The 22,207-nt window shown below is 44.0% G+C and overlaps 1 protein-coding gene across 7 annotated transcripts in view; it reads right to left on the reverse strand.

The window, feature by feature from the left end:
- Nucleotides 1-376: 376 nt before the first annotated feature.
- Nucleotides 377-22,207, reverse strand: part of akap13 (A-kinase anchoring protein 13) — a 61,589-nt gene continuing 39,758 nt past the window's right edge. The window contains exons 14-47 of one of the 7 annotated variants that reach the window (XM_063479044.1): nt 21,731-21,917; nt 21,066-21,146; nt 20,284-20,343; nt 19,257-19,443; nt 19,076-19,169; nt 18,836-18,961; nt 18,045-18,087; nt 17,672-17,783; nt 15,600-15,732; nt 14,166-14,233; nt 13,910-13,964; nt 11,188-11,353; nt 10,808-10,914; nt 10,230-10,373; nt 10,038-10,147; nt 9,817-9,960; nt 9,357-9,482; nt 9,148-9,265; nt 8,876-8,996; nt 8,154-8,284; nt 7,989-8,065; nt 7,849-7,915; nt 7,614-7,728; nt 6,547-6,629; nt 6,266-6,457; nt 6,036-6,188; nt 5,849-5,919; nt 5,345-5,389; nt 4,781-4,831; nt 4,492-4,701; nt 4,056-4,334; nt 3,560-3,679; nt 3,255-3,462; nt 377-3,159 (exon numbers count right to left, since the gene is read on the reverse strand). In XM_063479044.1, the coding sequence (XP_063335114.1) occupies nt 3,104-3,159; nt 3,255-3,462; nt 3,560-3,679; nt 4,056-4,334; nt 4,492-4,701; nt 4,781-4,831; nt 5,345-5,389; nt 5,849-5,919; nt 6,036-6,188; nt 6,266-6,457; nt 6,547-6,629; nt 7,614-7,728; nt 7,849-7,915; nt 7,989-8,065; nt 8,154-8,284; nt 8,876-8,996; nt 9,148-9,265; nt 9,357-9,482; nt 9,817-9,960; nt 10,038-10,147; nt 10,230-10,373; nt 10,808-10,914; nt 11,188-11,353; nt 13,910-13,964; nt 14,166-14,233; nt 15,600-15,732; nt 17,672-17,783; nt 18,045-18,087; nt 18,836-18,961; nt 19,076-19,169; nt 19,257-19,443; nt 20,284-20,343; nt 21,066-21,146; nt 21,731-21,917 (4,040 nt within the window). In that variant the 3' untranslated portion in view covers nt 377-3,103. Of the gene's footprint in view, nt 3,160-3,254; nt 3,463-3,559; nt 3,680-4,055; nt 4,335-4,491; nt 4,702-4,780; nt 4,832-5,344; nt 5,390-5,848; nt 5,920-6,035; nt 6,189-6,265; nt 6,458-6,546; nt 6,630-7,613; nt 7,729-7,848; nt 7,916-7,988; nt 8,066-8,153; nt 8,285-8,875; nt 8,997-9,147; nt 9,266-9,356; nt 9,483-9,816; nt 9,961-10,037; nt 10,148-10,229; nt 10,374-10,807; nt 10,915-11,187; nt 11,354-13,909; nt 13,965-14,165; nt 14,234-15,599; nt 15,733-17,671; nt 17,784-18,044; nt 18,088-18,835; nt 18,962-19,075; nt 19,170-19,256; nt 19,444-20,283; nt 20,344-21,065; nt 21,147-21,730; nt 21,921-22,207 lie in introns of all 7 variants that reach the window. The other 6 variants (XM_063479046.1, XM_063479045.1, XM_063479043.1 and 3 more) reach the window with 6 other exon arrangements.

A 22,207-nucleotide genomic window follows, 5' to 3' on the forward strand; every position in this document is an offset into this window, starting at 1 on the left:
CAGAGGCTAACATGATTTAACATCATCAGAAGTAAAATGTTTCGCTGTGAAACTTGGTCAGGGGGCAATGACTGAATACTTCAGTTTGCACATGGTGGTAAAGCTGCTCCTGTTCTAATGTTAACTAACAAAATAAAAATGCCTTTTCACTCAAAGTCATCTTCTGGTGATTTTCAGTGAAATGGTTCACAGATGATTCCAGTTCATTTACAGTCACACAGCTCGGTGGAAGAACAGGTCCACATGCTCCTGTGAGAGGAGGGACATTGACCAATGCAGCATACCAGGAGCTTCTCAACATCGCTCTCACTCCTCTGTCTCCTCTCAGCTAACATACTATCCGTGTACATAAAAACACACAGTGACAATAGCATAGTAATTTATTAGGACTGAACATTATATTTCCAGATCAGGAAGAAAGTAGACAAATAAAGCTTTTCTCTCACTTGAAATTTGTACATATTTACAAAATGTGTTGCTCTGCCTCCATCTTTTTTCTTTGGAAATAAAACAGAAACTTTGTACCTCGTGTTTTTATTCCAAAAACATTTCAAGACGATCCCACACACAGCGAAAACGATGGTGAAACTTTCATTTTTAATGGCTTTAGAAATATTTTAGTGCACGGGAACAACACAGAGGCCGTGTCAGTGACTGAGCTTGTTTGTTGAGGGATCAGTGTACACTGATAACACTGTACACTGTACTGCTGTGTGGTGGGTGGGTGGTGCTGGAGTGTCTGCTCCACTAAAATCCATCAGTGAACATCTGTTTGGTTGTGAGTGTGAAACGTGTCTTTAACCCTATAATGCCAACTGTTTCATTTTTGATAGATGAGTTTTTGAGACTTTCTCCCCGCCGAAAAACAAATAACTTGCTCAACAAATCAACAATAAATAGTAAAAAAACAAAATAAAAACAACCACATATATGCAAAATAATATTTAAGTTCTTTTAAAAAAATTGTCAGTAGTTTTAATGAACTACATTTGTTTTATAAATGTAATTTTCTAGTAATGATTGGTTCAGGCTTTACAGGGTTAACATGATTTGTGCCACTCAACACAAAAACATGACTAATGTATTAATGGGCTTGTTATGTATCATCCATAATGGTTTCTTCTCAGTCATTTACCTGCTGCTCATATACTACACCCACACATACTTCCATCCAAGTGCAAAACTATTTTTTAAAACTCTATTTCTGCAGTTTTTGAATTACTGCACTAAAAAGAAATGGATATTAGCAGAAATGCTTCTTTAGCTTCTATTCAAAGAGACCGTGTAAACAAAGGTCAGACTGCTGCTAGTGTAAAAATACTACACAATTTAGCATGTACTGTATATATACCTGATCTTACTGCTCCCCACGTCTCTGTTAAACCACTGTGCTGTCACTGACGAGCATCCAGTGCTGCCATCTTTGTCCTCTGTTATTTGTGAGCAGACACTACAGCAGCATCACGGAGCCCCACGTGCTTGAAAGTGTAATGCAGGAGTGTCAGTCTTTCAGTGTTGGTTTTATTTGTTAACTTTTGTTCTCACCTCTGCTGTTTGGTTAGAGTACTACCTGGTTAGAGCAGAGCTAAAGCACTTTTACTGCATTAACCCCGCCCTTGGAAATATGACACTGAAGGCTACATATAATCACGTACACGCCCTGAGCGAGCCTCCCTGTGTGATGCACTGGGAGAATCCAGTTATCTGGAAACATAACGCTGCTGAAAAACAGAAGCACAAGTGATGAATATTTAATGGACTCTTCTCTTTGGCATGTTTGACTGGCTTCCTCGTAATGGCTCTGTTATCTGTTGTTCAAAGAGGAGCAGTTCAGCTAGGACACGCCATTTTTGTCATGACGAGAAGCAGCTGTCAACACAGGGGAATGCACACAAGCAGATTCAAACCAGTGGTGTGTATCATAGAAGTCTTCTTCTCACGTGTTTGTTCCAATTTTCAGTACATGGGCTGTTTAGTATGAGTCAGGTGCTTTTATTAAAAAGAATAGGAATATTAAGCTTCATGTAGAGTAAACATAACAAGTGAGTGCAGCAGTAAGTAAAGCAATGTCTCGACCTCGACTGTCATTCCCCACACAGGTGGATGGAGCACACGAGCCTGTGGGTGTCCAGTGTATGATGGGAGTGTTATGCACACCAGCAGGGCTTTGTGAGGGTGAATAAAGGCAATAGAAACGGGGGTTAGAGTGGACCCTTGTCCACATGCAGAGGTATGTAGTGTTCTAATATAACTGTTGTCCTTCTTTGATTTCACTCATGACTGGGTTTGTGAACCATCTGTCTAATAAAATGTCCAGTATCGTTATTAAAATCTTAAGTTTAATTTAAATCAGAGGTTCTTCCAGCGTATAAGAGTTTGGTGACTTTGATGGGAGAGCCCGGGTCAGTGCATACTTTAAATATGTTGCTGCCGGGTCTGAAATGATAGCTTGGGCAGAAATGAGGGACCAATGAAATGAGCAGGAAGCTTGGTACACATGTAAACAGTGCACGGTCAGTTCTGTATAATGTACAGTACTTTGTTACAAATCAGATTAACTGCTGCTACACGTATACCTGATGCCAGTGAAGTGCCAGACACATGGAAGGCACTTCAGCTCAAGATCAAATAAACACAGATTTTTTAATTTAAGGGGTCTGTTTCATTCACAGTGAATGATGGTTTAACCTGCTGTGTGTGTGTGTGTGTGTGTGTGTGTGTGTGTGTGTGTGTGTTTCCTAAAAGTCAGGCGTGCACAACAAGCAACAAAAGTTAGCTTCAGCAACACTTAAAAGAAATCTTGCTTGTGATTGGTCAGGTTAAGCTTTTCCAAGCTCAGGTGCTGTCATGTTCGGACCTGATGCTGGACAAACTCTTCTGATTCCATCCAGTTTGGCATTATTGGAGCGTGGGCAGGATAATCTCCAGAGCAGTCTGTTACCTTGGGAAAGCCTTCAGCTAAGTCAGTGTGTTACCCTGCCTGACCTTTGACCTTTGATGGTACAGTCTGTGTGACGGGAAGGCTGGGGCAATGTCCAAAGCCAAGCACACAGAAACTGACACACACTGTCAGCTGTGCGACTGGGTTTTAGGAGTTCACTCCTCAGATGAAGAAGTCACTGTCATTTGGAGAATCCAACATCACTGCACCTTTGTTTTCTAAAGACAAACACAAGAGTTATGTAGCAGGATACCAGTACACAGAACACCGCTCCACCCATGACCGTCTTCACTTTGAGTCGGTCTGACTGTACCTGTCTGCGCGTCCTTCCCTCCTTTTCCTTTCTTCTTTTTCTCCTTCTTCTCTTTGGACTTGGTCAGTTGAAGTAGTCTGGAGGGGAGCTGGGACTCCTTCTCTGCTCCCTGAGCCTTAGAGGAGAAGGGGTTGAAGTTTTTGCTCATCCTCTTGGATCCAATGCGGAGGAAAGGTTCTTTGGTTGGGGCGGAGGATGAGAGCTCCACCTGATGTTCACCCACAATATTAGTCATTCAAGGACTCATGCAGCAGCTTCCTAAACTCTAACACAAACGTGGTTTTAAAGCAGGACCTTGTTCTTACCTCTTTGGCTTGTTCTGCTATTTCTTTTAAATCCAGATCCAGGGACCCGGTGCTGTGGAACCTTAAGGAGTCGTCTGAGTTTGTGGAGGGAGTGCGCTGGTACCTCTGAAGCTCCTCCGACTGGAAAAATGATTAGATCATGCATGAAGATGTGAGTGAGACAGTGAAGGATATCTATCGGTTCATTTCCACCAACTGGTTTTCCTTTTAATGCTTCTGTCATGGCTCTGAGAGTCATTATGCCAAATTTCCACTCTCCACCTCCAACACTTGGCATGGCAAGAGGAAGCAGACATGGAAAAACAGAATTCACTACATCCAGTGCATAAAATACTACAGAGTGCATGACATGTAGTTTATTGATTCATTTGTGACGATTAGGTGAACGTGCACAGAGACTACAGCTACACAGCAGCCTGCCTGTGATGACACACTTGCTGACCATCAGCTCGAGTGCATCAGACTAGCAGCACCTTCATCATACATGACCTCTGACCTGCTCTCTATTTGCGTCCACCTTCTGATCGTCTCTCCTCAGAGCCTCCTCGTCTCTCTCCAGCCTCCTCTGCGCCTCCCTCAGCCACTCCACGTCTCTCTGGTACTCTTCTTTGCTCCTCTGTAACATCTGCATCTCTTCTGTCAGCTCCCGACATTTCCGCCTCGTCTGCTCCTCTTCCTCCCCCAGCCTCTCCTCCCGATCTGCCAGAGCTCTCTCTTTCAGCTCCCACTCTCTCTCTCGTTTCCTCTTTTCTTCCTGATGTGCAGCCTGCTGTTTCTAAAACAAACCACAGTGTGATGTCACAAGCACTGATGTCAGGAAGCTGGGTTTAAGAGTAGACTTGGATGAAAACATGAATCCTGTCAAACAATGGAATGATGAGCTCACTGCAGCCATGACTCAACATGTGAAAGCAGCATTAGTGAGAGCTAACCTGCAGGCTGGCCACCTCCTGCCGCTGCCTCTCCAAACTCCTGTGCTTCTCCTGCTCAATGAGGGAGGAGGGGCGCGAGGTAGTTGAGGATGAGAGCGAGGAGCAGGAAGAGGAGGAAGAGATGGACTGTCTGGAGGAGGTGGTGCTGAGTTGGCTGTTCAGGGCTTGCCTCTGGTCCTCAATAAATGAGTCCTGCTGGATGACCACAGCCTGCAGGCAGGGACAGACGGTCAATGTAAAGTGGAAACACAGCCTGAACGTGACCCCTGCTGTAAACGTGTATGTGTACCTGCAGGGAAATGAGCAGCTCATGGAGACGTGTCACACTGCGCTGGAGCTGCTGGAGAAACACACCATCACACGAGAGTCAGTAAAAACAGCTCAAACTGATGTTTATACAAATAAGACCTCCAGTATATCACATGACTGGGTTCATCTTTATTTTCCTCCTGACATGTAGAAAGAGCTAGGAATGGTCACAGTTTTCAAGAAAAAAATAACAGTTTATGCAACAACTCCTGTCCTTCTGCTGGTGTCTAGAAGATGAAATGTGTAAACAACACCAGCAGGTGGCAGCACTGGACCTACAATTGTTTGCAGCACACCATTAAACAACAGGAAGAGAAGAAATGGCTTTGCAGAAAGCTGCAGCAGTCAGTGAAGACAAGCTTAGACTGGAAAATTCTCAGTGACGGCAGCTCATCACAAAAAAGGAAGCAGAAACTGTATTCTTATGAAACAGCCACGTCCACATGTTCAGCATCACTTTCAAAGCAGTTTTGAAGCTTTTCTTGTAAAAGATATTCTTTGTCCTGTCCTTGTCTGTTTGTGTTTGAATGAGGAGCCCACTTACTTCATTGTTTCTCTTTAGCAGGGTCTGCAGGCTGGCAGTGGCTCCCTGAGGCACACACACACACACTTCATGTTAACACATTACAAAGTGCTGGTCAGATAACAGCAGGATGTGGACTGCAGCGAGCAGAAGTCAGAGGATCGTAAAGTTCTGAACCTCTGATGGCTCACAGGGGAAAAGTACAGTACTGTGCAAAAACATTTATCGCACATATTTCCATTTTTTAAAAATGACTGTGACGTCAGAGAAGCAGCCTTCGATGTCTGCTCTGACTGACACTATCAGCTACACTATCGACTCAGCTTCATAACACTAATACCTGCGCTGATCTTGTTCTTTATTACATATGGATTTCCTACACTGTTTATAGCAGCCATGCCTCTTCCCATTTGATCAGTTAGGCACATTTCGTTTTCATCACAGTAAAACCTGCAGGAACGTATTAAAGAAATGATTCGTCTTAAATGAGATGAATAACCGTATGTGAAACACACACATCCCTACCTTCTTCAGCACGCTGTCGGACTCAGTCCTGCGGAGGTCCACTGACTCCTCTCCCTCTTCCTTTTCTCCATCTGACAGTAAGAGGAGGTGAAGGCTTTTAAAGGTTGGTCATGATAAAGACAGCTGTCGGTCTCACAGGAGCGTGAACACCTGCCCTGACATCTTTGATGACCTGCTCGTGTCTTACTCTTGCTGCTGTTCATCTGATGACTGTCGAAGCCTCCAAACGTCTCCGCTCGTCTGGGCAGGCAGACTGGTCCCACGGCGCCCCCTGTCAGGCCACCTGGACCGCAGGCCGCTGCACCAAAACCTCCGCTGACCAAAGCATGCAGGGCCTCCACTGACAGAGAGGAACAGGTTTGAACACATCATCTCTGAGATGCGCATGATGAGAAGTAACCTCAGAGGCCTGCTCACCTTCTCTCACAGCATCATTTATGACCGGCTCTCCTTTGGTGATGTTATCAGATGTGGCTCTGAACAACATCCGCTCCCTGACTGATGTGTTAGCATCCTCTGGAGACAGACTGCAGTTACCCAGCTCTCTAAAGATGTGTATCTTCTCTTCCAGCAAACTGATAATCTGCTCATCCTTCCTCTGCAGAAGCTCTGGAATCAGGGACAAATGCAAACACACTCAACATGACACGGGACTACCCGCCCACTACAGCACGTTAACTGGAACATCGGCTGCTCACCGCAGATCTCCTTTGCTCTGTTCTCCTGCTGTCTCCGGTCTTCTTCCGTCTCACTTGGGAGTCCCTCATCCTTATCTTTCTCCCTGTCAGAACACAAATGAAGGCCTGGCGTGATGTTCGAATACTCTCCAGCTTCTGCTTTCAGCTCAGATAAATGTACCACATTGCTCACAACGCTCAAACCTGCACTGCTGGAAACAGAGCAGCTCTAACTCATTTGCTAAATCAAAAAATGAAAAGCTTATTTTAAAGGCCCTACAAGCTCTGCACAGAGGTCTGCCATACTGAAGATTTTATTTCTACTTCTTTTATAGGTTTTAATTTGTGGTTTCAGTTATTATTGTCAGTCATTTCATCCTAAACTGCTTTTAATTTGGTGATCTCACTTTAATTTAATCATTATTCTAATTAATCTTTTTTTTATTCCTGCTTCACAAACAGTTTTGATGTGTATTAGATTTCTTTACTGGTCAAATGTTGTTGTTTTTTTCCTAAATGACCTTTTTCGCATTAGTTAGCTGTGCTTGTGCTTAGCTTTGTCTAATGCAACATGCTACATCATGTACAGAGTTTGATGGCAGTGTTATCCACGGGACCTCACACTGTGCAGCACTACTTCTTCCAGCAGGGAAGAAATAAAGTTTTGCTTTTTTGAATAGATCATCCACAAAGCGAGCTCCACACCTTGGAAATGGAGCATCTGTAAACAGACTGCCATACTTGTAGTCTTACTCACCCCTACAAGCCACATTAAAGCATACATCCATACAGCACTTTATTTTGTGTTTATCCACCTCACACCCACGGCCTCTTAAAATCACCAGTGCAGCTGAGGCGCATGCTCGGACTGTGGGAGGAAGTCACGTAGGAGACCGTGCTAACCGCTGCATGGTGCTGTGTGCTGAGCACCTTCTACACTTATTTAAAACATTATTTCCTTTGACCCTTCATCTTAGGAACAAACGTCTGCAGAAAAGACTTGAAGTGCATCTGCCAGTGATCTTTGTGTGTGTGTGTGTGTGTGTGTGTGTGTGTGTGTGTGTGTGTGTGTGTGTGTGTATTCTCACATGCACTGCATAGCGTCCTGTATAATGGCCATCCATGTGTTGCGCTCCTCCTTGCTGCTGGCCAACACCTCCACCATTTCTGGCTTTTCTGTGCCAGCTGTGATCAGAAACAGACCTGCAGGAGACACGAGGCAATCCTTGATGAAACCATTGTGGTTCGTGCTGACTAAAAGCCAGACTGAATCACACAGTGACTGAAATCCCCAAAAGATGTGAGAGAAGGAAGGAGACTGACCTCGCTCCTCATTTGCCACTTCTCTAACAATGAGTTTGTGTAAGGAGATGACCGTGGAGCGCTGGTCCTGGGAACAAAGGCTCCAAATCAAACCAAATCCTTGGGTACAATCTTATGTATGTGCCGAGTGCCAAACTTACCAATGAGGCAAATACATATTTCTGGTCTTTTTCCTGAAGAAAGACCAGCACATCTGTCAGGAGCATGGCGTGGACTTCTGCAACACACAGAAATGAAGATTACAGCGAGCTCCAGTCTCAATAAATTCACGTCAGGTTTTGTCCAAAGATGCAAATGTGATAAACCTTTGAGTCTTCCTGCAGAGTTTTTCAGCTGCAGCGCTCCATCATGCAGCAGCTTCCTCCCTCTGATCAGGTCCTCTTTAGCAAACATCTGACCACTCTTCATCCTCATGATGGACTTACTGTCAGTGCGACTGCAGTGAGACATTAAAGGTTTACACTCAGGCACATTTAAGAGCACTGCTGTTTCTGCAAGCGAAGCTTACAGAAAAAATCTGATCTACATGCAGAGAGTAAAACACAGGCTGAACATCAGCACTGCTCTGAGCAGTCAGCAAGACTAGAAAAGTGGTATATATGTAGATGGTACAGCCACTGTCATTTGTGAGGTTTCACATATCAGAATCTAACAAAAGGGTCCTTAGCAGCTCTTAAAATGAGATAAATACCAGCTCAGACAAACAAAAACACACATCATATTACACCGGGCCATTTTTATGCAACAGAAAGTAAACCAAATGCAGGAGCAGTGAGTGTACATGGTTACTGCATCCACGGGAATGAAGAGCTGCCCAGGTATCAGCCAGCCTTTATTCATCATTCACCATTCATCAGTTGACATTGTGTCACGTATACTTCAGACGTTGGTTTGGGAGCATCTGTGCAGTGCTCTGAGCTAAGAGTGGGCAGGGAGGGGACTGTTTGGAGAAATGAACTGCTCTGATGACCTACGTGATCAGCTGATCCAGGAGTAGGCAAACTCCATTACTGACACTACTGAGTACCTGTACACCTCCTTCAGGCGCTGTTTCTTCTCCTGCTGGTTGACTTTATTATCCACAGCCGTAATCAGCTCCTTCACAAGGCGCAGCGCGTCAGAAACCAAGCCGTGCTCCTTATCCGACTCTGTTCAGAGATTCATAAATAGTTTAGAATGAATTATGTTCTCAGGAAAGATGTTAGACACAGTGTCACTGCACAGTTTTTAGGTGACATTTGAAGACCAATGAAAGATGTGCTTGACTCGGTGGATGCTGGCACGGGTCTTCATTCTTACCTTTAGTGTGCTGAAGGATCCTCTGGATCAGAACAGGATATTTGGTGATCCTCTGAGTCACCAACAAAATGCACTCTGGGATGCTGAGCCGCCGCACAACACTGCTGCTCATTGTTCTCTGCACACAAAGATACTGAGGTCATGCATAGATCCCAGACAGTGCAGGTGAGGTCCTCTGATGTGCTGCGTGCACAGAGAGCAGCTCTGACCTTGACGAAAGCCTGGAAGCGTTTGTCTTTGGCGTGCAGTTCTTTGTACAGACTGACGGCTTCATTGTGGCGACTGCAAAACTTCCCATAAACTTTCGTCATGCGAACAGAGCTGCAGCCTGAAAACTGAATTTAAGAAGTCACAAAGGAGAAAGTAAACACATTTAAGGTGGAAGCAAATTCAGTGCTTTCCATAACGTGCTGTGAATACTGTAGTTCTTCCATTAACTCAAAAGAACAACAACTTAATGAAAAGACTGCCGTGATCTTTACTGCACACATTGACACTACCAAACGACACCCCTGATATCCAAACAGATATTTTAGAGTTTAACTTAACTAAAAGACAACAGCACGCACTCGACACATGAGGAGTGTAAGGACCACCAGAAATGGATTTGTTTCAACTTTATTTACCACTGTCACGCATGCATACACCTTCCTCTTCTCCTTGTCTCACCTGTTTAACTAAGATGTCTCCAATGCTGCAGATGAGGAAGTTGTTGCTTTTCTGTCTCTCAGCTGATGCATTTCTTTTTCTCTCCAGGAGCAATGAGAGGAATTCTGTGTGTAACTCCAAGAGATCGTCCAAAACAGGGAAAATCTAGGGAAATGTTGGACAGACAGGTCGTTATACTGTGTACCCAAGCGTGTCCACGGGTGAAATTGCTCTTTGATCACCTTGTTCAGCGTTTGAAGATCAAGCTGCAGCTCCTTCTGAAGGCCTTTGTGATACACTTCTGACATAATCTTCAGAGTCCTCACATGATGAACCTCTGTCTGGTACAGCTCTGTGCAGAGAAAACACTCTTATCTCCATGTTTGGCCCCGACAGCAGTCTGTCACTCCCAACTGAGTCACAGCACAGTTTACCATAAATGACATCTTGTCTCTTCACTTCATCTTTCTTCAGGGACTTCAAGAACTTCTTATCCACCATGCCGCTCCAAGAATCAGCTTCCAGATCTTTAATGTCATTTTCAAACTCCATCAGCTGGGTGTCAGTGATCTCAGCACCTACACACACACACACACACACACACACACACACACACACACACACACACACACACACAGTTTAGATTCAAAGAATGATGGTTTGAGCTGCTGCTGCTGTGTGTGTGTGTGGACGGGTATTAACATCTTCATGGGGACCAAAAATTGGTAGTTTACTATACTTGTGGGGACAAACAGTCCTTGTGGGGACCAAAATCCCGGTCCCCACGAGTTTGAAGGCATTTTTGAGCCTCAAAATGTGGTTTTAGTGTCAGGGTTACAATTAGGTTATGGTTAGGTTTAGGGTAAGGGTCAGGGTTAGGCATTCATTTTTGATGGTTAGGGTTAGGGTAAGGGGCTAGGGAAAGCATTGTGTCAATGAAATGTCCCCACAAGGATATAAATACACACGTGTGTGTGTGTGTGTGTGTGTCTGTGTGTGTGTTGTGTTGTACCTTCATCAGTGAGAGACTCAGTTGAAGCGTTAACTTTGCTCCCCTGATGGAGAGAGTCGGTGGACTGGGACAGCACTTTGAGGCGTTTGAGTGCAGCATCGTCTAACCTGAAGGAACAAAACTGTGAAGATGAGTAGGATTTTAATGGCTTTGCTTTCTACATACATCACATAGTCGCAAGAACAATATGACGCCTTTGGAGCTGCCACTAGCTCTAGCGACAAGAATAGAAAAACCCGTCTTCACGTCTGTGAAGAGCACACAGAGTAACAGCATGTGTGCTCAGTGCTGAGACAGTCACTTGTGCTGGTGTGCACACGTGACGTTTAGAGCTAACTGGGAATTTTCAGAAACAAAGTTAATTAGTCGTAACGTCTCACGATGGTATGTTGCTACTGGAGATGCTCTTAGCCAGGTTACTGTGAGGGCTGAAGGTTTTGCGGTTTCTCCTCGGAGACAGCATAGGAAGGTGGTCGTCGGGCATTGTTACTGTTGACCAGCGTGACGATGAGGACCTTGACGACAGCGATGATGTAGAAGATGTAGCTAGATATAAATATATCAAAACAGAAATGGATTTGATTATTTTGTAGTCAAAATAAAAATTATATATATATATATATATATATACAGTTAAGCCCATAATTATTCATACCCCTGGCAAATTTTGACTTAAAGTTACTTTTGTTCAACAAGCTAGTTCTTTTTTGAGCAGAAATGACACAGGTGTCTCCCCAAAGATAATAAGACGATGTACAAGAGGCATCATTGTGGAAAAAAATATTTCTCAGCTTTTATTTACATTTGAGCAAAAAGTATCATGTCCGGAATTATTCATACCCTTTACAAACTGTCAGTCTCTGGGAAAATCCAAAGTTCCATACCATTCCAAATAGTCAAAGCTGTTCTAAAGCATCCTAATTACCCTGATTAATTGGAAATAGCTGTTTTACTCAACTCAACAGGTGAAAAACAGCAGCTCTCTGCAGGTGGTCTGTGGACAGTCATGGCTAAGACAAAGGAACTCAGTGAGGACCTGCAGCTGTGCATTGTGGCTGCTCACAAGTGAGGAATGGGCTACAAGGCCATATCCAAATGTTTTCAAGTTCCAGTGGCCACAGTGCAAAGTATTATTAAAAAATACAAGATGTTCCGCACTGTGGAAAATCTCAGAGGACGTTGTCGGAAGCCAAAAGTGAAACCTGTGCTGGCCAGGAGGATAGTGAGAGAGGTGAAAAAGAATCCAAGGATCACCACCAAGGCCATTCTGGTGAATCTGGGCTCTGCTGGTGGCAATGTCTCAAGGCAGACAGTCCAACGGACACTGTTGGGTTGCACGGATGCAGACCAAGGAAAACGCCACTTCTCCAGGCACTTCTAAGGCATGCAAAAGCTCATTTGGCCTTTGCAAATGCTCATCTGGACAAAGAAGAAGGTTTCTGGTCTTCAGTGTTATGGTCAGATGAAACACAAATTGAATTATTTGGTCACAATGATGTTGCCTTCATTTGGCATAAAAAATGGAGAAGCCTTCAACCCAAAGAACACCATCCCCACTGTCAAACATGGTGGTGCGAACCTAATGCTTTGGGGGTGTTTTTTAGCCAACGGACCAGGGAACCTAATCACAGTAAACAGCACCATGAAAAAAGAGCAATACATGAAGATTCTCAAGAACAACATCAGGCAGTCTGCAGAAAAACTTGGCCTTGGGAACCAGTGGACATTTTAGCACGACAATGACCCAAAACATACAGCAAACGTGGTGAAGAAATGGTTAGCAGACAACAACATTAACGTTTTGCAGTGGCCTAGCCAGAGTCATGACTTGAATCCAATTGAGAATCTGTGGAGGGAGCTAAAGATCAGGGTGATGGCAAGAAGATCCTCCAACCTGAAGGATTTGGAGCTCATTGCTAAAGATGAATGGGCAAAAATGCCTGTGGAGACATGCAAAAAGCTGGTCTGCAATTATAGGAAGCGTTTGATTGCTGTAATAGCCAATAAAGGCTTTTCTATTGATTATTGTGAAGGGTATGAATAATTCTGGACATGATACTTTTTGCTAAAATATAAATAAAACCTGAGAAATATTTTTTTCCACAATGATGCCTCTTGTACATCGTCTTATTATCTTTGGGGAGACACCTGTGTCATTTCTGCTCAAAAAAGAACTTGCTTGTTGAACAAAAGTAACTTTAAGTCAAAATTTGGCAGGGGTATGAATAATTATGGGCTTAACTGTATATATACACATATATATATATATATATATATTTTTTTTTTTTTTTTTAAAGCTTTATATGTAAAATACAGCAAAAACAGGAAGCAAATAAATCTATGGAGCTAATTTCAAGTGTTGATGATGCATTTGACATCGTCAGTGGAACTCTCAATATGCTGCTGGGACATCAGAAGCTCTGTCTACCAATCGAAAGCAGCTCCCTCTCTCTGCGGTGTGCTCCATCTGCTCAGGTCTGGCTGCAAGCATGCTTCATCGAACTAAAGCTCCTTTAGAAATGCTGCATCACTACCTCCCAGTGTTCTTATTTGACTTGCTCTTTTACAAACTGAGTAAAAAGTCAAACATGCTGCACTCAGCTTGTTCTGTGTTTGAGCCACTAAAAGCCATCACTGTAACGCTGGCTTTGGAGTGACAGCTGGACCTTTTTCTATCCTGACAGAGGAACAGCTCTGATTTGAAGACAGGAATTTGTGTTCAAGTACATGTGTACATTAACGTTGTGTTGCGGACAGTGTGCGTTTGTGTGGCACCTACAGAACGTGGAAACCTCTCTTCTTTTGCTAATGGGCTACTGCTGATCATGTGAGTGGTGGAATAGGTTCAAACTCAGCAGCTTTCTTAGTAACACAGCTTTGCAGTAATTTTAAATTACCTATATCTAAATGAATGATTTGAGACCCACAGTTTTATTTTAATGGTCACTAGGACATATACAGATAAAATTACCAGTCAACTCTGAGGGAAACTGGGAATTTTTAGACGGACTGATATAAAGGATTCTTTGAAAGTGTCTGTCTTTAGCTTTAGTTGATTTGCTCTCCTCTGTCTCCTCTGTAAAGTTCTCCATGTGTTCTTACTTTTACTCCTTGTGTTAACAGACGACCCAGGAACGCCTTCTGGCACCGCTGCTTGCTGATAGAGACAAACATGACAGATTAAAGACTTGTAAAATACATTTATGATGGATTTATACCTCACTATTGACTTGAGCATAAACCCAACTTTAGTGTTATCTCCGAAATCAGTTCTAAATTTGAACAAGTGATTTTGCTGCTCATCTACAGTTATTCCTGATGGTAACACATTAATTATGAGTCTGTGTACCATACCTACCTTTGTTTTGTTCTTTGCACAGACAGACGGGCCCTCTGTGGATCTGTCACTGACGAGGACCCCACAGTCTGCAGGCAGCACAGAAACAGCTATGTTAGTGTATTCACCCCCAACCACACACACACACACACACACACACACACACACACACACACACACACACACACACACACACACACACACACACACACACACACACAGGGCCGCAGCGTTTCTGACACACATGCTATATTTCACTTCATAGCTGGATGTACTCCATCATCAGGATGTGGTGGGTTCACCAAGGAGGAGCCTCATCATCAGCATCACTCTGTTAGGCAGTCTGAGTGCAGCTGGAGCCTCTAAGCACCGTGCTTCCTTTCATTGGTCCTCAGAAATTCTCCTTAACACTTTTCTTTGACCTCATGACCTTCTCCATCAAGGTCACCGTGAAGTGGAACAAGAGGTTTTGGACTATTCAGCTATAGCCTGGATATTTCCGTCTCTTCAACACTACAACATCCTTTGACACTCTTCTCTTCTGCGTGCACAGGCAAAGAATCCAGAAGGCAGTGTCTGCTGCCATGGCTTCAGTCCGGCTCACAGAAAGAAGAAATACCAGTGCTGGCCAGTGCTACCTCTCAGCCTCCAGGCAGATACACCTATGGTATCAATGTCAAACTCATACCTCGCCTCGTTTTGAAGTCATCACATTCACACACTTGTGCATCCATGCCATCCGCCCACTTACAACAGTACTCCACCAGCCTTTTATGGCTGATGATTGAAAAACTAAACCCATAAAGAAACAAGCATAAAATCATCCACCAGAGAAACTGGCAGGTTCTGTCCCCAGGTTTGGCTGCCTCCTCCGGACTGTCCCTCTCAGCTCTGACCTTTTCTTTTGCTCAGTTTTCCAGCTTCTTTGTACCTGCAACACCTTCCATCGTTTTACCCTGAGTATTCAGTTTGAGGCTTCAAGTCTGCAACTCCACAAATACATCAGTGTCCAGTCAGCTCTGTCTGTAAAGGCTGGGGTACTAAAGAGGTCTGCTGGTGCTGTTCCTGTTATTAAAGGCCAAACAAGTACAGAGTGGTAGGATCACAGCAAGCCCAGCAGCTGTGTGGACTGTGGGTGAAAAACCATACAGGCAGAGGAGGACCAAGCACAAGCCACACAGAACCATGTTGCTGTCTGATGACTGCCCAGACTATTAACCACTACTAATCACGACTAACCACTTCTATGTAAACAACTACAGCATTATTACACAGAGCAGTATGATGGTGTTATCGAAGGTGTGAAAACAAATGGAGATAACGGAAGTACGTAGAAGAGGAAGTGGTGATCCTAGACTGGAGGTGGAATAAAAAGTAGGAAGGAAAGAGTAGAAATGCAGCAGCAGAGTAAGAGAGCTGGCACGTGTCAGAAAGACAGCGCTACGAGGGTCTTACTGTTGCAGGAGAACGTTTCCTTATTGCACAGGAGTCTGCCGCTGTGCTGACACAGCGTGGAGCCGGGGGGGCACAGGGGGGCCTTTTCTCGTGCTTTGCTCTCTTGCTTACCCTCCCCCCTCCTTTCCTTGTCCTGAAAACAGCAAAGACACCAACACACTTTAAAACCTGACATTTCTCATTCCTTTGAATTGAGTGCACTGTTGATTTCTGCATGCCACCACACACACACACACACACACACACACACACACACGCACACACACACACACACACACACACACACACACACACACACACACTTCCTCTTTTGTTGTCTGTCTGGTTGTTTTGCAGAATTCTGTCCGTCTTGATGAAGCCACTATTTTACCATAAGGTATATGATGGCATTAGATAAAAATAAATCTTTTTCTGAGATGTATGATGTCACACTTCGTTCCTGTTTTTGGCTTTAGATTTCCTTTGACAGTTTCAGCAGGGTTTTGTATTGTTACGTCTCAGTTTTAGTGCAGTTATTCATATATTTGAATACTTGGTTTCACTTCAACTTTATTTAAATTCAGTTCCCTCTTTGGTTTTTTGGGTAGGGGGTCTGCTACATATGAGAAATGCACCAGTTCACATTAAACTCGTCTGAACTCAGGCTAATTACCTCTAACAAATGCCAACTTGGCCACTGTGTCCACACTGATATTTGGCATATAACCTGTATCATCCTGTGATAAAAGGCAAACACAGCACATCAAACAACATTTTACTATTCAATTTTTTCATGGAATAATAAAAATATCTCAGTTTAAACACTTGATATGGTTTCTGTCTTCTATTGTGAATACAACATGACTTTAAGAGATTTGTAAGATTTGTAAGTCATTGCACTGCGTATTTATTTCCATTTTACACAACATCCCACGCACGGCTTTGATGTGCAGACCTGTAACTGCAAAGCTCTGCAGTGAACCACAAACTATCGTCACACTGACTTCACCGCGGTAGCCCACAGGTAGCTGCAGTGGGGTCAGCCTGACTGTGCTTGTATGACCCAGCCAGGCTTACAAGCCACAGATCATCTGAGAAGAGAGCCAAACTAATATGGTCCGGGTGTCCAAAGCACCCAGACTATATTAGTATCTGGTGTATTTTTGCTAACTATGAGAAAAAATCCAGTCCACTCACAAACAGAACATCAAATATTGCAGGTATATTTGGGTCAGTTTGCATGCATCCCTAGTTACAGAGTACACAACTTATACACACATGGCTGTGTGCAGTCCAGCATGCAGTGTGACAGTGAAGACTCTGTACAGGTGGAATCATGGCGGAAAAGTTCACTTAAAGAAGAAAGAGAGCCACAATGGAGCTCTTTGTGACTTGAAAAAAGAAACTATCAAAAAGCCTGCATGAAGAACAGACAGTTGGTTTCACTTCATTACAAACTAGTTGTCTTTTATGACATCTGTGTTCTCTGCAGCAACCCACAGAGTTTTGACACTTCCCCCTGTGACAGAATACAACATGCAGACAGTCTGCAGCGCTATGCTGAACTGCCCACAAACAACAGCTACAAGCAGTTACAATGGACTGCTGCTTTTATAACTCTGTTCTACTTTATATATCACCCATTCACTTTTTCCACCGATTAATCACATTTGGACCAGAGAACAACATGGGGTCCTGCCCAAGGACACTTCATCCTGCAGACTGGAGGAGCCAGGGCTCGAACCACCAACCGTCCGATTAGCAGATAACCTGCTCAACATCCTGAGCTACAGCCACCAAAGTTTGGCATGGTGTGTTTTAAATGCTTCATCACCTAAAAACACAGTGAACACAGTCAAATGTTCACCTGTGCTGAATACTTCATGCACCTGACAAAGTATGGGAAAATTCATCATTTCAATACATTTGCAAAAATAAAGAGTATAACTGAAATACCCTGGTCTTTATCAGCCAGGCACACACACGAACACATCAGCGTTATGCTCTACAGTCATCTCCAAACATACGTCAGAGTGTTAGAAAAGAAGAAGTGGCTGCATCACATCCTGTGAGACTCTGTAAACATTTCTCACCTTGACTTTCTTGCTCATCTTGTTGCGGAGGTAGCTGAATCTCCGACCAATTTTAGGCCCTCCTTTTCCCTCAGTTTCGCTCTGCAGGGGACCTGGCTCATCCTCTGAAATACTGAACACAAAGGGAACTTTCAAAGGCACTATGCTTATTTCTATTTATATCAGCAAATGTTTTCCTGTTCTCTCAAATAAATGAAACCCATTAACATTACAATCATGGGCCTGAAGAAACAGAATAACAAACTCAAATTAAAAACCCAACAGGATCAGCGTGCCATGCACTCAGTTACATGCAGCCTGTGCTGCATCTCTTCAGTATGATGTGCTTTAAAAGTGAAGCAGAGAAAAAATATTTATTAGCTTCTTTTCCTACCTGAATGCCAGTGACCCAGAGTGACTGCAGAATGAGTTCACACCTGCATGAGGCAAAGACGACAATCATCATTTGATCAGGACAACACAGCTGTAGTCTGAACTGCACAGCAATGTCTTCAAAGCCACAGTTACAAAGCAAAGCGTGCTTTTAGTAATTGGTTGACACGACAACAAAAGTGATGACTGATGAACTCCATTGCACTTCTAACCCTAATAAAATGACTAAACACAAAGTTAACCAAAGACATTGGAAGATGTGCTGAGTCAGTACTAGTGCCATGCTCTGTATCACTGGCAAGACTACAGTAAGAAAAATAAATGTGCACAGCTACATACTGTTTTTCAGATGCCAGCAGTTCCTTGATAGCCTGCCTTACCTTTTCTGTGGGCGGCTTCGTGTTTACAGACTGCATCCTATGTGCTCTGTGTAAGTGTCTCACCTGCAGCAGCCTTCAGCACGGCTGCTCAAACAATCAATCATTCCCTTCATACTTTGTCGTGGGTAATATTACGACAATAACACTGTTTTAGTAAAAGAACCACCTGAAAGTAATGTTAATGCACTAAAGTATTTGAAAAGCTGGTCAGAGGTTTAGGTCACACTGAACACGGCACACTGAAATGGAGATGCTCGTCACACTTACACAGACTAGTTTATTAGTTTAGGCTTCTGAAGACAAACACGTGAGGTCCAGCAACGGGTCGACACATTTGAACTGCTTTGATGGTCAGTGTTACAGGACACCAGACTGACAGAGGGAACACTACAGGGACATTCTTCATACTTACTCCCTCCCTCCTCCTCCTCATCACTGGAGGAAGAGCCAATGGAAAAGAAGCGTCTAGTTTTTGGGAGGAGCGGAGAGATACTGACAGAGAAGCTGATTCGTCGCTTTGATGGAGGAAACCCACTCGCTAAAAGGTATTCATGGGTGCAGCAGGATGAAAGAATCTTAGCGGAGAACGTCGAGAATCTTTACTTCTCAGAACAAACGAGAGGCAGAGACAGAGGACTGAGCACAGACTCACCCTGTATGTCCCGCTGAGTGACGGTGACCATGGAGATGGATTTGGTGAGAGTTGGATGATGAAACATGGCAGGACAGCTGACAATCAATGATGTCTAACAACACACAAGAAATGAAAATGACAAGTATATAAATCCGTCCTCTCATCGAATAACAAAGCAAAAAAAAGTAAGAGGACACACCTGGCTATCAATGCTGCTGCTGTCTCCTTCCTGCTCCTCCTCGGTTAGGGAGGCCAGAGACCCCCTGTCCAGGCTCTCCACATGTGAACTCCCGCCTGCAGCCACCGCCTCCTGATCACTGATGCTGGCACACTGCGTCTGGTCCTGCACCACTGCTGTGCCCACTTCTAGACTTTCTAGACTGTGGCTGGATGAAAGGAGAAATGAAGTAGGACCACGTTTCCTGACTCAGGTGGCACACTGTTTTCTGCTGGTGATGTCAGTGCACAGCTCCTCCACTTATCACTCAACACTGTAGTATAAAACCAGTGCTCTGCTCTGTGTCTGTCTCCTCATAGTAAGTGGGCTATGCTGAGTAGTTATTATTTTACAACTTTTATACTTTTACAGGCTTTCAGGACTTTCTGCCAACTTTCTTTTAATTTAGGTTTTTGACTGAGATACAGGCCCAGCCATGTCCAGGTTCTATCCATCCATCCATCCATGTATGCATGCACGACCCTGATATCTACATCAGTGTCGTTGGTAACCAGTTGTCATAGGGCGTGAGGTGGGGTAAACCATGGATGGGTTGCCAGTCTGTCACAGGGCAGACTGGGATCTATGATAACTTAAGGAGTTAATCCGTTTTACAAAATCCTGTTTTATTTTGGAATTTGCTTGTTTGACTGTTTTTACATCCCGGACGAACCCCCAAATTGTTATATTTCACTAAAAGACCTGGGCAGAGAGTGGAATAAGAATAAAGTGTCTGGGTGGAAAAGCTGTGCACTGGCTCCACAAGAGAAAAGAGGCACCTGGAGCAGAGAGAGAGAAGCAGGGCGCAGCCACAAAACACACAGCAGGCCTGCTAGGCTGAACCACACGTCTACCAGACCTCATTTCCTAATGCGCATTGGTATGTTGTTGTGTCATCTTTCTCTGTGCTTGTCTTACATCATAGTCAGAGGTTTTAAGTCGCTCTTCTCTCAAAGAGCTGTTGAAACGAAACAATATCTGTGTATTACTGTTGACTTCCGCCATTTACCTTCTGCTGTCTATTTGCTCCTGATCAGGACAAACCAGGTTGGATGGACACCAGCTCATACTGGAGAAATGGACAGATGGGGGATGAATTGTGACAAACATGCAAAGAAAAACAAAGAAAAGAAAGAGAAGATGTTTGATGGCAGGGGTGTATTAAAACAAGAATTAATGATAATGGTGTTGTGGTGAGAAAGATGTGTCTAAGCTGTTAATTTAAGTTTGCCTGAAAACTGGCACATTGCTTTAATTCATAACACTTGGACTCACATCACAGCAACACAGCCTGAACTGCACAACTCAATGCAGAAAATACTGTACAGAGGTAATAATCATACATCTCAGCACTAGAGCCTGAGTTTAAGAGAATCTTTCCATCTCCACCTCGGTCTCAGCACACTTTGCTGACCTGCTGCTCTCACTGCGCTGATGACTTTTCCACTGGATGCCATGCTTGGGCCAGTGAGTGTCTGTGTATGCCGTGTGAGCAGGCTGAGGCTGCACTCTAGTAAGAAGGCAGGAATGCAAGCCTGATTCGGCTTCTGTGAGGAATAGCGGTGTTGCACTCACACTCTAACAACTCAGTTTAAGGTTCTTGTCATTGCCTCACATTTGAATACGTGTTGTCCTTTTTATCAGTAAATCAGTCATTTCTCAGCTGTTTCTGAATGTGTGAAACATGACTCACAGAAATATCAGCCTAGACGCACAAAAAGAAAAAGTATGTGGCCCTGCAAGGAAACAGAGGCAGACGTGAATAAAGCAGGTCATGGAGGACAGGGTTACCTTCTTCTGTGGAGAGGGGTCTTGGCTTGTTTCACCTCTCCTGAAACGGTCTTCAGTGAGCTGAAGGAAGAGGCAGGCGGACTGTTAATGAGGAGAGGAGGAAGATACACCCGTGAACAAAGATGTGGAAGCTGGCTTTAATTTCTCCTGCTGCTCGACACGGAGCAGATGCTCGGCTGCTGTGTTTGCACTTACTGTTTGCAAACACAGTTCATGTAAATAACTCTGAATGCAATTGTGTTTTGAAAAATATCAGCCAATCTGGAATTTGACATCAGCAGGATATTTCAATAAAGTTGGGAGCGGAGCATCTGTTCTCGTGTTGACACCATGTGTGTGAACGAGGAGACCCATCAGTAAAGTTTTAAAAGCCAAACGAGACAGATTCTGACCCGATACAAGGCTTAGGCTGCACAACAAAGCATAATTTCAAGGCTACCCGAGCATTAGACAGCACAACTGACTGATGCCAAAGCCACAGATGTTGTTCTAATCCAATCAGGAAGGCCTCCACAATCCTAACATGCAGCAACAAAGCTTCATCTTAGCATTCACATCTATGGAAAGACCTCCTTAGACAGCACAAATATACAGAGGGTCATATTTTTTACTTAGAAGATGGTCCTTTAGTGGCTCGGTGTCAGAACAGCCCGAGGTTCCAGTACCTGCTCTGTGAGAGCTCCATATGTGTGGCTGTGTTGGTCCTGCCCGGCTCCCAGCTATGGCGACGCAACGGAGACAAGGAGCGACTGGATGTGCGCAAGACGGCTGATGACACTGGAGTTTCTGGAAGCTGGTCTTTTTTCTCTTCTTCATCGCCTCCTCCCTCTACCTCTCCTCCTTGTCCTCCTCCTCCTCAGATGTATGTCAGAAAAAAATATTAAAACCACTCACCGGTTAAGAATGAACACGTAACAGCACACATGCAACACACCCCGCACATCGTTCAAACAGTTACTACAAATACTAATGACTAATGTTCTAACTCTGAAGTAAATGCTGAGAATATGGGATGTTTCGCTGGATTTCACCAGAAGCTCATTGTGTCTGTGACCTGAGTGAAATCGGTCCTGATCTTCTGTGCATAGCAACAGACAGATTTACTTTCAGCTCACAGGCAGACAGACAGGAAGTAGAACATG

This window comes from Pelmatolapia mariae, linkage group LG7, assembly GCF_036321145.2.
Source record: "Pelmatolapia mariae isolate MD_Pm_ZW linkage group LG7, Pm_UMD_F_2, whole genome shotgun sequence".
Classification (NCBI taxonomy): domain Eukaryota; kingdom Metazoa; phylum Chordata; class Actinopteri; order Cichliformes; family Cichlidae; genus Pelmatolapia; species Pelmatolapia mariae.